We start from the raw sequence: 13,839 nt of genomic DNA, 5'->3' as shown, positions 1-13,839 counted from the left end.
GCTTGAAGATGATCAGAGCTACAACGTAGTTATAACAGCCCACACATTTGTAATAATTTTCTTTATAGTTATGCCCATTATAATTGGAGGCTTCGGGAACTGACTAGTTCCACTAATGATAGGGGCACCCGATATAGCCTTTCTCCATATAAATCATATAAGCTTCTGATTACTTCCACCCTCTTTCCTACTACGTCTTTCATCATCTATAGCTGAAGCCAGTGCTGGTACAGGCTTTAGCCAGAAACTTAGCCCATGCTGGAGCTTCAGCAGACCTTACTATTTTTTCCCTGCATTTAGCAGCTGTTGCCTCAATTTTAGATGCTGTTAATTTTATTACAATTATTAACCTAAAACCATATGCTATACCCCAATATCAAACACCATTATTTGTCTGATCAGTTTTAATTACAGCTGTGCTACTGCTACTATCCCCTGCTGGAAGGGGAGATCAAACCTTATATCAGCACCTATTCTGATTCTTCAGACATCCTGAGGTCTATATTCTAATTTTACTTGGATTGGAATAATCTCACATATTGAAACTTATTGTTCAGGAAGAAAGAGCTTTCTGGGTACATAGGTATACTATGAGCTATAATACCAATTGGACTTTTAGGATTCATCGTTTGAGCTCACCACATGTTTACAGTAAATACAGATGTTGAAACATGAGCATATTTTACATCAGCCACTATAATTATTGCTATTCCAACAGGAGTAAAAGTATTTAGTTGACTAGCAACCCTTCAGGGAGGTAATATCAAATGATCTCCAGCCATAATATGAGCCCTAGGCTTCATCTTCCTTTTTACAGTAGGTGGACTAACAGGAATTGTCCTAGGTAACTCATCACTAGACATTGTCCTTCATGATACAGATTACATGGTTGCACACTTCCACTAAGTATTATCAATAGGAGCTGTATTCGCTATTATGGGAGGCTTTGTACATTGATTCCCACTATTCTTAGGCTATACACTCAACTCAACATGAGCAAAAATTCACTTCGTAACTATATTTGTAGGTGTAAATATAACTCTCTTCCCACAACATTTCCTAGGTCTATCTGGAATACCACAATGATATACCTAGATGCATACACAACATGAAACACTATCTCATCAATAAGCTCATTCATTTCACTAAAAGCAGTAATATTAACAATTTTCATAATTTGAGAGGCATTTGCATCAAAATGAGAAGTCTTAACAGTAGAGCTAACTAGAATGACTAAACGATTGTCTACCATATCACACATTCGAAGAGCCCACTTACGTTAACTCAAAATAGCTAAGAAAGGAAGGAATCAAATCCTCTTCTACTGGTTTCAAGCCAACATCATAATTATTATGTCTTTCTCAATAAATGAGATATTAGTAAAATTTTCCATAACTCTGTCAGAGTTAAATTATAGGTGAAAGTCCTATATATCTCCATGGCATACCCTCTCCAATTAGGTTTTCAAGATGCAACGTCACCCATTATAGAAGAATTACTACACTTTCATGATCACACATTGATAATTGTGTTTTTAATCAGCTCCTTGGTCCTCTATATTATTTCACTAATATTAACAACTACACTAATACATACAACAGAAGCACAATAAGTAGAAACTATCCCGACAAACTTACCAGCCATTATCCTAATTCTAACTGCCCTGCCATCATTACGAATTCTTTACATGACAGATGAAATTAATAATCCTTCCCTTACTGTACAAACTATAGGACATCAGTGATACTGAATCTAAGAATATACAGACTATGAGGATTTAAACTTTGACTCCTACATAATCCCAACATCAGACCTAAAGCCAGGAGAATTATGACTATTAGAAGTAAATAACCAAGTAGTATTACCCATAGAAATAACAATCCAAATACTAATCTCCTCAGAAGATGTTTTACTCTCATGAGCCATGCCTTCACTAGGCCTAAAGACAGATGCAATCCCAGGATGCCTAAATCAAATAACTCTCATATCGACATGACCAGGTCTGTACTACAGACAATGTTCAGAAAATTTGTGGGTCAAATTATAGTTTTATACCTATCGTCTTTGAACTAGTACCACTAAAATACTTAGAAGAATGATCCGCACCAGTACTATAAATTCATTAAGAAGCTAAATAGTATTAACCTCTTAAGTTAAAGACTGGGAGTTAAAACTTCCCTTAATGGTATGCCACAATTAGATACATCAACATAATTTATTACTATATTATCAATAATTCTGAGATAATTATAATAATCATAAATTAATGAATTAGAAAACAGCACAACAGAATAAATGTATTCAAACACTGACTCTTTGACAAAACAAGATAAATCCCACTAATATAATCAGGGAGAAGAAAATAAGAATGCACAAATACTTAACATAAAATATGAGAACAGAGAAAAAAATCTCAGGTTCAAAGGAAATTATAACAATTATAAAAGAATTCTTTGCCTAAATCTATGTAAATAAATTAAAAACTCTCCATGAAAAGCATTATTTTTCTAGGAAAATACAAATAACCAAAACTGTCCCTAGAATAGATAGAAAACCTAAACTAACAAAGAAGAAACATAAGTTGTATAATAAAAATATTCTTTGTAACTCTAAAACAACAATAACAATTATGTCCAGATAGCTTTAAGGAAATTCTATCAAACTTAAAAGAACAGTTAATTGCAGTATTATTCAAATTGTTCTAGAACACAGGGAAAGGACTTTGAGAAATGTTTATAACAAAACCTTTCAAAATATAAAAGCTAGAAAATAACAAATGTATCTTATCTATGAATATTAAAGCAAAAATATTGTGTAAAATATTAGCAAACAGAATTCAGCAACACACTAAACATTAATACATAATGATTAACTGTAGTTTATTCCAATAATATTGACTTAAGGAATCTACTAGCAGAATTCACCAAAGCAATATACCAAATGAGAATATTATGATCCTTTCTCCCCAGAGATGTTGAAAAACCATTTAATAAAATGTAGTAATTATTCCTGGTAAATTTTCATAATATAAGAATAAATGGACACTTCCTTGATAGGATTGAAAGCAAATTTATTTCAAACTAGAAGCTTATAGTTTGCTTAGTGGAAAAACACTAAAAGCATTCCCGTTAAAATTAGGAATAAGATGAATGTAAAATTATTAAATATTTTTTGAAAGTACCAGTCAATGCATTCAGTCAAGAAAAAAAAAATGTAAGGCCAGCAGCTACGTGCTGAATCTTGGGCAGACAGGTCCTGGTGAGGAGTGTGAAGCAATCTGTTCCCCAGTGAGATCGTGCTGGCTCCGCCCATTCCATGCTGCAGCTCAGCACCAGATATGTGGCAGACAGGTCCAGGGAGAAGTGTGCCACAGAGGCAGCCCAGATCCCAGGCAGCAGCACAGCCACCTCAATTTCTGCAGCCACAATGCCCACATCCTCAGCCCCAGGCTACTCCACACCACAGCCTTGTACTAGACCTGGGACAAACACAACGGAGAAAGGGATACGACCTTGGGCTGCATCTGAGAGGAACCGCAGAGGCCTACACAGGCAGTGCACAGGCTTGCTGTGACCACAAGAGCCTCATTGCTTCAGCAATCATCTCCTTTGGGGAAGGGCATGTACTCAAGGGCAATGGAACCTTACTGAACCCAACCCTCAGGACTCCTACTCCAAAACCGGGGAGCAGACCCAGAACCCAACAAGGCAATGACAACCACGGAGAAAGAGGAAGCCCCACCTCACATGAAGCACAGACTCGAGACACTACAAAACAAATCACACCCCTTATCAAGGGGGTAATGGCCAGCAAACCCTGAAGAAAGACGTGGCTGGTATCCATACCACAACCAGCCCTCGCACCAAAAATACTGAACTCACACAGTCTACACAGGGATGCTCCCACATAAAAACACCCCTTAGGACCACAGTAGATAATAACTGTTTCTCCTAAATTCATAGAGACGGAGAAAGTTAAGTAAAATGAAAAAGCAGAGGAACTACTACTACTCCCAATTAAAAAAACAAGAGAACTCCCCTGAAAGAACAACTAATGAAACAGACCTCACTGCTCTTCTAAGCCCCAACTTCAAAAAAGAAGTAATAAAAATGCTAAAGGAATTAAGAAAGATTATCCATAGAAATGCAGATCACTGTAACAAGGAACTAGACTACAAAAATGAAAGTCAAAATTAGCTAATTCAATTGCCAAGTAAAAAACCAACCTAGAAGCAATGAATAGCAGACTAAGTGCTGCAGAAGAATAAATAAGTGATCTGGAAGATAGAAAAATGGAAATCACCCAATCAGAATAGCAGACAGAAAGACAACAAAATGAAAGCAACACATGAGGTTTACAGGATAATATAAAGAGTGCAAACCTACGCATAATAGGGGTTCCAGAAGGAGAAGAGAGAGAAAAGGGGATTGAAAAGGTACTTGAAGAAATTATGGCTGAACACTTCCTAAAATCTAAAGAAGGAAACCGATATCCAGGTACAGGAAGTACAGAGGGTCCCAAACAAGATGAACACAAACAGACCCACACCAAGACATTATCAGAATTAAAATGGCAAAAGTTAAAGATAAAGAGAGTATTCTAAAGGCTGGAAGAGAAAAACAGAGTCAGTTACAAGGGAACTCCCGTAAGGCTATCAGCTGATTTCTCTGCAGAAACTGTGCAGATCAGAAGGGAGTGGCATGATATATTCAAAGTCCTGAAAGGGAAAACCCTGCAACCTGGGATACTCTACCCAGCAAGATTATCATTTAGAATAGGAGGAGAGAGAAAGAATTTCTCAGACAAGCAAAAACTGAAAGAATACAGCAATATTAAACCTAACCTAAAAGAAATATTGAAAGGTCTTCTCTAAATAGAAAAGAAGCAAGTATCTATAGGAAAGGCAAATATATAAAAGGATTGAAGATTACTTTAATAAGTCAGTACATAAATTTTAAAAAATTCAAAGAATTGTAAAAGTGATTATAACTACTATTAATGGTAAACGGATAAGCATGAGGATGTAAAATAGGACATCAAAATCACAAAATGTAGGGGAGGGGAGTATAAAAATGAAGATCTTTTAGAATGTGTTTAAACTTGTATGACTATCAGTTTAAAGCAAGTAGATATAGTTATGGGTTAACATACTTGAAAACCAGGGTAACCACACATCAAAAAGATACAATAGATTCACAGAAACCATAAAGAAAGGAACTCAAGCATAATACAAAAGAAAACCATTAAACCACAAAAGGGAAAACAAAAAGAAGAAATGAACAAGAAAGAACTACAAAAACAACTAGAAAACAAGGTTTAAAATGGAAATTAAGTGCAGCTCTATTTACAACAGCCAGGACATGGAAGCAACCTAAGTGTCCATCGACAGATGAATGGATAAAGAAGATATGGCACATATATACAATGGAATATTACTCAGCCATAAAAAGAAATGAAATTGAGTTATTTGCAGTGAGGTGGATGGACCTAGAATCTGTCATACAGAGTGAAGTAAGTCTGAAAGAGAAAAACAAATACTGTATACTAACACTTATATATGGAATCTAAAAAAAAAAAGGGTTCTGAAGAACCTAGGTGCAGGGCAGGAATAAAGACGCAGACAGTAGAGAATGGGCTTGAGGACATGGGGAGTGGGAAGGGTAAGCTGGGATGAAGTGAGAGAGTGGCGTGGACATATATACACTACCAAATGTAAAACAGATAGCTAGTGGGAAGCAGCCACATAGCACAGGGAGATCAGCCTGGTGCTTTGTGACCACCTAGGGGGATGGGATATGGAGGGTGGGAGGGAGACGCAAGAGGGAGGAGATATGGGGATATATGTATATGTATAGCTGATTCATTTTGTTATAAAGCAGAAACTAACACACTATTGTAAAGCAATTATACTCCAATAAAGATGTTAAAATAAATAAATAAAAAATAAAATAGAAGAAAAATAAATAAAATGGCAATAAGTACATACCTATCAATAATTACTTTAAATGTCAATGGACTAAATCCTCAAATCAAAAGAAAGAGTGACAGACTAGATTAAAAAACAAACACCAACAGTATGCTGCCTACAGGAGACTCACTCTAGGGCAAAAGACACACACAGATTGAAAGTGAGGCGATGGAAAAGGCTATTCCATGCAAATGGAAACAATAAGAAAGTAGGAATAAATAGCAATACTCATATCAGACAAAATAGACTTTGAACAAAGGCCATAAAGAAAGACAAAGAAGGACAGTATATAATGATAAAGGGAGCAATACAAGAAGAGGATATTATACTCATTTACATATATGCCCCCAATATAGGAACACCTAAATATATAAAACAAATACTAACAGACATAAAGAGAGAAATTGACAGGAATACAATAATAGTAGGAAACTTTAACACCCCACTGACATCAATGAACAGATCTTCCAGACAGAAAATCAGTAAGGCAACAGAGATCCCAAATGACACAACCAGTTGGACTTGATACCTACAGGACACTACATCAAGCCCCCCGCCCCTGAATACGCATTCTTTTCAAGCGCACATGGAACGTTCTCTAGGATAGACCACATATTAGGTTACAAAACAAGCCTCAACAAATTTAAAAGGATAGAAATTATCTCAAGTATCTTTTCTGACCACAATGGTATGATACTAGAAATCAACCACAGAAAGAAAAATGGGAGAAGAATGAACACATGGAGACTAAGCAACATGCTACTGAAAAAAACAATGGGTAAGTGATGAAATCAAAGAAGAAATTGGAAAATACCTGAGTACAAAGGAAAATGAAAACACAAACTTACAAAATCTATGGGATACAGCAAAAGCAGTTCTAAGACAGAAGATCATAGTGATATAGGCTTTCCTCAAGAAGGAAAAAAAAAAACTCAAAAAAACAACCTAACCTACCACCTAAAAGAATTTTTAAAAAAAGAACAAGGAAAAAACCAATGTCAGCAAAAGGAAGGAAATAATAAAGTTAAAAGAGGAAATAAATAAAATAGAGATCCAAAAAACAACAGAAAGGATAAAAAACCCAAGAGCTGGTTTTTTTGAAAAGATAAACAAAATCAACACACCTCTAGCCAGGCCTGCCAAGAAGAAAAGAGAGAGGACCCAAATAAACAAAATAGGAAATGAAAGAGGAGAAATAACAACCAATATCGCAGAAATACAAAAAACTGTAAGAGAATACTATGAGGAATTATATGCCAACAAATAGTTTCTAGAAACACACAGCCTGCCAAAACTGAGTCAAGAAGAAACAGATAACTTGAGCAGACCAATCACTACAAGTGAAATAGAATCAGCAATAAAAATACCTTCCTGAAAACAAAAGTCCAGGACCAAATGGCTTCACTGGGGAATTCTACAGAACATACAAAGAAGAACTTACACTGGTCCTTCTCAAACTATTCCAAAAAAACTGAAGATGAGGGAACATTTCCAAACTTATTCTATTAAGCTACCATCGCCCTGATAACAAAACCAAAAAGGGACTACAAAAAAAGAAAATTACAGGCCAATATCTTTGATGAATATAGATGCAAAAAATCCTTAACAAAATATTAGTAAGCCAAATACATAAAAAGGATCATACACTATGGTCAAGTTGGATTCATTCCAGGTTTGCAAGGATAGTTCATCATATGGAAATCAATCAATGTGATACACCACATTACCAAGAGGAAAGCCAAAAACCACATGATCATTTAAATAGGCACAGAAATGCACGGATCATCTAGACAGAAAATCAGTAAGGAAACACAGGCCTTAAATGACACATTCACCATATGGACTTAATTGATATTTATAGAACATTCCATCCAAAAGCAGCAGAATAGACTTCCTTCTTAAGTGAACCTGGAACATTCTCCAGGATAGATCACATGTTGGGCCACAAATCAAGCCTCAGTAAATTTAAGAAAACTGAAATCATATCAAGCATCCTTTCCAACCACCACGTTATGAGATTAGAAATCAGTTACAGGAAAAAAACTGTAAAAAACACAAACACATGGAGGCTAAACAATATGTTACTAAATGACCAATGGATCACAGAAGAAATCAAAAAGGAAATCAAAAAATACCTAGAGACAAATGACAGTGAAAACACGATGATCCAAAACCTATGGGACGCAGCAAAAGCAGTTCTAAGAGGGAAATTTATAGCAATAAAATCTTACCTCAGAAAACAATAAAAATCTCAAACAACCTAAATCTTACACCTAAAGCAACTAGAGAAAGAAGAACAAACAAAATGTTAGTAGAAGGAAAGAAATCATAAAGATCAGAGGAGAAATAATAAAATAGAGACAAAGAAAACAATAGAAAAGATCAATAAAAGTGAAAGCTGGATCTTTGAAAAGATAAACAAAATTGATAAATCTTTAGCCAGACTCATCAAGAAAAAAAGGGAGAGGGTTCAAATCAATAAAATTAGAAATGAAAAAGGAGAAGTTACAACAGACACCACAGAAATACAAAGGAACATAAGAGACTAACTATATGCCAATAAAATGGACAACCTAGAAGAAACGGACAAATTCTTAGAAGGGTACAACCTTCCAAGACTGAACCAGGAAGAAACAGAAAATATGAACAGACCAATCAGAAGTACTGAAATTGAAACAGTGATTGAAAACCTTCCAACAAACAAAAGTCCAGGACCAGACGGCTTCAGAGGCGAATTCTATCAAACATTTAGAGAAGAGCTAATACCCATCCTTCTCAAACTCTTCCAAAAAATTGCAGAGGAAGGAACACTCCCAAGCATATTCTACACTGAAAGGATCATACACCATGATTTATCCCAGGGATGCAAGGATTCTTCAACAACTGCAAATCAATCAGTGTGATACACCACATTAACAAATTGAAGAATAAAAACCATATAATCATCTCAGTAGGTGCAGAAAAAGCATTTGACAAAATTCAACACCCATTTATGATAAAAACTCTCCAGAAGTGGGCATAGAGGGAACTTACCTCAACATAATAAAGGCCATATATGACAAACCCAAAGCTAACATCATTTTCAATGGTGAAAACCTAAAAGCATTCCTTCTAATATCAGGAACAAGACAAAGATGTCCACTGTCACCACTTTCATTCAACATAGTTTTGGAAGTCCTAGCTACAGCAATAAGAGAAGAGAAAGAAATAAAAGGAATCAAAATGGGAAAAGAAGTAAAATTACCACTGTTTGCAGATGACATGATATTATACACAGAAAATCCTACAGATGCTACCAGAAAAGTACTAGAGCTCATCAATGAATTAGGTAAAGTTGCAGGATACAAAATTAATACACAGAAATCTCTTGCATGCCTATACACTAACAACAGAAGATCAGAAAGAGAAATTAAGGAAACAATCCCATTCACCATTGCATCAAAAAATATAACCTACTAAGGAGACAAAAGACTTGTACTCTGAAAACTATAAGACACTGATGCAAGAAATTGAAGATGATACAAACAGATGTAAAGATATACTATGTTCTTGGATCGGAAGAATCAATACTGTCAAAATGACTATACTACCCAAGGCAATCTACAGATTCAGTGCAATCCTTATCAAATTACCAATGGCATTTTTCACAGAACTAGAACAAAAAATTTAAAATTTGTATGGAAACACAAAAGACCCTGAATAGCCAAATCAATCCTGAGAAAGAAAAACAGAGCTGGAAGAATCAGGCTCCCTGACTTCAGACTATACTACAAAACAGTGTGTTACTGGCACAAAAATAAACACATAGATCAATGGAACAGGATAGAAAGCCCAGAAATAAACCCACACACCTATGGTCAATTAATCTATGACAAAGGAGGCAAGAATATACAATGGAGAAAAGACAGTCTCTTCAATAAGTGGTGCTGGGAAAACTGGACAGCTACATGCAAAAGAATGAAATTAGAACATTCTCTAACACCATATACACCATATACACCATAAAGTCAAAATGGATCAAAGACCTAAATGTAAGGCCAGATGCTAAAAACTTCCTAGAGGAAAACATAGGGAGAACACTGTTTGACATAAATTGCAACAATTATGTTTTTTGATCTACCTCTTAGAGTAATGAAAGTAAAGCAAAAATAAACAAATGGGATCTAATTAAACTTAAAAGTTTCTGCACAGCAAAGGAAACCATAACCAAAACGAACAGACCCACAGAATGGGAGAAAACATTTGCAAACAAAGTGACCAGCAAGGGATTAATCTCAAATTATACAAACAAAAACAAAAAAACAAAAACAAACAACCCAATCAAAAAATGGGCAGAAGATCTGAATAGACATGCCTCCAAAGGAGACATACAGATGGCCAACAGGCACATGAAAAGATGCTCAACATCACTAATTATCAGAGAAATGCAAATCAAAACTACAATGAGGTATCACCTCACACTGGTCAGAACGGCCATCATCAAAAAATCTACAAACAACAAATGCTGGAGAGGGTGTGGAGAAAAGGGAACCCTCTTGCACTGTTGGTGGGAATGTAAATTGGTACAGCCACTATGGAGAACAGTATGGAGGTTCCTTAGAAAACTAAAAATAGAACTACAGTGATCCAGCAATCCCACTTCTGGGCACATATCCAGAGAAAACCATAACTGAAAAGCTACATGCACCCCAATGTCCAGCACTATTTACAACAGCCAAGACATGGAAGCAACCTAACTGTCCCTTGACAGAGGAATGGATATAGAAGATGTGGTACATATATACAATGGAATATTACTCAGCCATAAAAGTAGTGAAATAATGCCATCTGCAGCAACATGGATGAACCCAGAGCTTATCATACTAATAAGTCAGACAGAGAAAGACAAATATCATATGAAATCACTCATATGTGGAATCTAATTTTTAAAAAATGATACAAATGAACTAATTTATAAAACAGAAACCAACTTAAGAGATTTCAAAAACAAACTTATGGTTACCAAAGGGGAAACGCTGGGCAGGGAGGAATAAATCAGGAGCTTGGGATTACATACAGACACCACTATATATAAGATAGATAACCAGCAAGGACCTATTGTATAGCACAGGGAACTCTACTCAGTATTCTGTGATAACCTATATGAGGAAAGAATCTGAAAAAGAATGAATATATGTATATGTATAACTGAATCACTTTGCTGTACACCTGAAACTAAAACAACATTGTGAATCAACTATATGCCAATAAAATTTAAAAACCAACAAACAAACAAAAAACAACCCAGTCAAAAATGAGCAGAAGACTTATTTAGATATTTTTCCAGAGAAGACATACAGATGACCAACAGGCCCATGAAAAGATGTTTAACATCGCTAATTATTAGAGAAATGTAAATCAAAAGCACAATGAGGTATCACTCAAACGGGTCAGAATGACTATCATCAAAAAGTCTACAAATAATAAAGCTGGAGAGGGTGTGGAGAGAAGGGAACCCTCCTACACTGTTGGTGGGAATGTAAATTGGTGCAGCCACTATGGAAAACAATATGGAAGTTCCTTAAAAAGCTAAAAGTAGAGCTACCATATGATCCAGCAATCCCATTCCTGGGAATATATCCAGAAATAACTAAAATTCTAATTTTAAAAGATACATACAACCCAATGTTCATAGCAGCAGTATTTACAATAGCCAAGACATGGAAGCAACCCATGTGCCCATCAACAGATGACTGGCTTAAGAAGATGTGGTGTGTGTGTGTGTGTGTGTGTGTGTGTGTATATATATATATATAAATATACATAATGGAATATTACTCAGCCATAAAAAAGAATGAAATATTGCCATTTGCAACAACATAGATGGACCTCGAGAGTATTATACTTAGTGAAATAAGTTAGAGGAAGACAAATATTATATCACTTATATATAGAATCTAAAAAATAATACAAATGAATCTATATACAAAACAGAAACAGACTCACAGACACAGGAAACAAATGGTTATCAGAGGGGAAAGGAAGGGGGAGGGATAAATTAGGAGTACGGGATTAACAATCTACTATATATAAAATAGATAAGAACAAGGATTTACTGAATAGAACAGGGAATTATGTTATCTTGAAATAACCTATAATGGGAAATAATCTGAAAAATATATATATACAACTGAGTCAATTTTCTGTATGCCCGAAACTAACAGAACAGTGTAAATCACCTGTACTTCAAGTAAAAAAAAGTTTGAAGTCCAAAATATTCTTATAAAAGTAAATACATATCTCCTTACCAATAACTGAATAATAATTCCCTATATTATTCACTGACTTTTTTTTCTAGCGCTCTCTCATTTTTCATCCACTTAAGGTATTATCAGAAAGAGAAGGGGGAATATATGAATAATCTCAAACCTGTTAAAAGTGCACACTGATGGATGTCTTCATTCACAAACTTCATAAAGGTATCCTCATCCTAAAACAAGAGAGTTTTAAATTATTTATCTTTTAAAAACCAGCGGTTTCCCAATCCAGAAATTTTTTACATCTACCTTTAATCTTTAATAAATGAAAAAATTCAAGGTTATTATTGGCTATTGGTCTCAAAACACCCAACACTTCAAATACCCTGAAACAAAGTTTTCATCTTTCATTTCTCTTCTTCCACAAGGTAAGGTCATATTAATGATTATAGAGAAGGAACAGTTTAAAGATTCTTGGTAAACCTGGCAAAACAGGTTAAATTAGGACTAAAATTAACCAAAAAAAGAAGAAAAAAGAAACAGAAAGCCATTGACGGGACTTCCCTGGTGACTCAGTGGTGAAGAATCCGCCTGCCAATGCAGGGGACATGGGTTTGACCCCTGGTCCGGGAAGATCCCACATCCCGCGGAGCAACTAAGCCTGTGCGCCACAACTACTGAGCCTGCACTCCAGAGCCCGCGAGCCACAACTACTCAGCCCAAGTGCCACAACTACTTAAGTCCTTGCACCTAGAGCCTGTGCTCCCCGGCAAAGAGAAGCCACCGCAATGAGAAGCCCGTGCCACCGCAAGGAAGAGTAGCCCGCGCTCGCCACAAATAGAGAAAGCCCGCGCGCAGCAAGGAATGCAGCCAAAAATAAATAAATAAATAAATTTATGGGGGGGGCGAAAAGGGAAAGCCATTGACTTAAAGGGTTATACATCATTTGGGGAGTTTATTTTGGGACCTTAACTTACATAGATAATTTATACTTTACTAAAATGTGAAGGAAATTGCTTAGAAATATGTGCTGGGACCAGATAAAATATTTGTAACTACTGCATTTTGTTTCTCCACTCCCCCCTTCTTCCTTCATGTACTTTCCTTTGTTACAACAGTGCCACATGAAACCTATGATGGTGACACACAGTAGGTTTAGAAATAGGTTTCACCATTATGATACACATTATAATGTAACATAGAATTAGTACATATAAGAAAATAAGTGGACATGAATTATAAAATAAAACCCTAATAATTACTTATTACACACATTTAAATAAAACTCAGAAGAATCTCAGCCAAAATATTTTCTCAAAAAAACCCCAAAATCAATATAGATTCTCTTTCTAGATAGGGCATACTGCACACATTAATAGCGTTGCTTTCAATCAATTTATTTCCCAACTTCAGTGAAGAGTGATTTAAATATCCAACGGATTTTTACAGCCAACTGAATTTATAGTATTTTTACTGGGAATTTATATTTTATAACAAGTTTTATTTCTAAGTAGGATTAAGTTGAGAAAAACATACTGATTCATCTTCACTGATTGTTCTGTCTGAATAGTCTTCCTTTTCTGAATCTTCTGACATCTCTTCCAATATTTGGCTCGAAATTTCTTTTATTATGTA

The 13,839-nt window shown here is 35.4% G+C and overlaps 1 protein-coding gene across 1 annotated transcript in view; it reads right to left on the bottom strand.

Moving 5' to 3' along the window:
* Positions 1-13,839, bottom strand: part of AGBL3 (AGBL carboxypeptidase 3) — a gene marked incomplete at its 3' end in the record, with an annotated part of 116,479 nt that extends 102,640 nt beyond the window's left edge. Inside the window, 2 exon segments of the mRNA XM_082632943.1 lie at positions 12,377-12,437; positions 13,741-13,839. Of these exon segments, the coding sequence (XP_082489069.1) occupies positions 12,377-12,437; positions 13,741-13,800 (121 nt within the window). The 5' untranslated portion in view covers positions 13,801-13,839.

The sequence above is a fragment of the Mesoplodon mirus genome, assembly GCF_964341445.2.
Source record: "Mesoplodon mirus genome assembly, chromosome: 9".
In the NCBI taxonomy this organism is placed as follows: domain Eukaryota; kingdom Metazoa; phylum Chordata; class Mammalia; order Artiodactyla; family Ziphiidae; genus Mesoplodon; species Mesoplodon mirus.
Note: the sequence above shows the minus strand (reverse complement) of the source record. Positions and strands in the feature narration are given on the sequence as shown.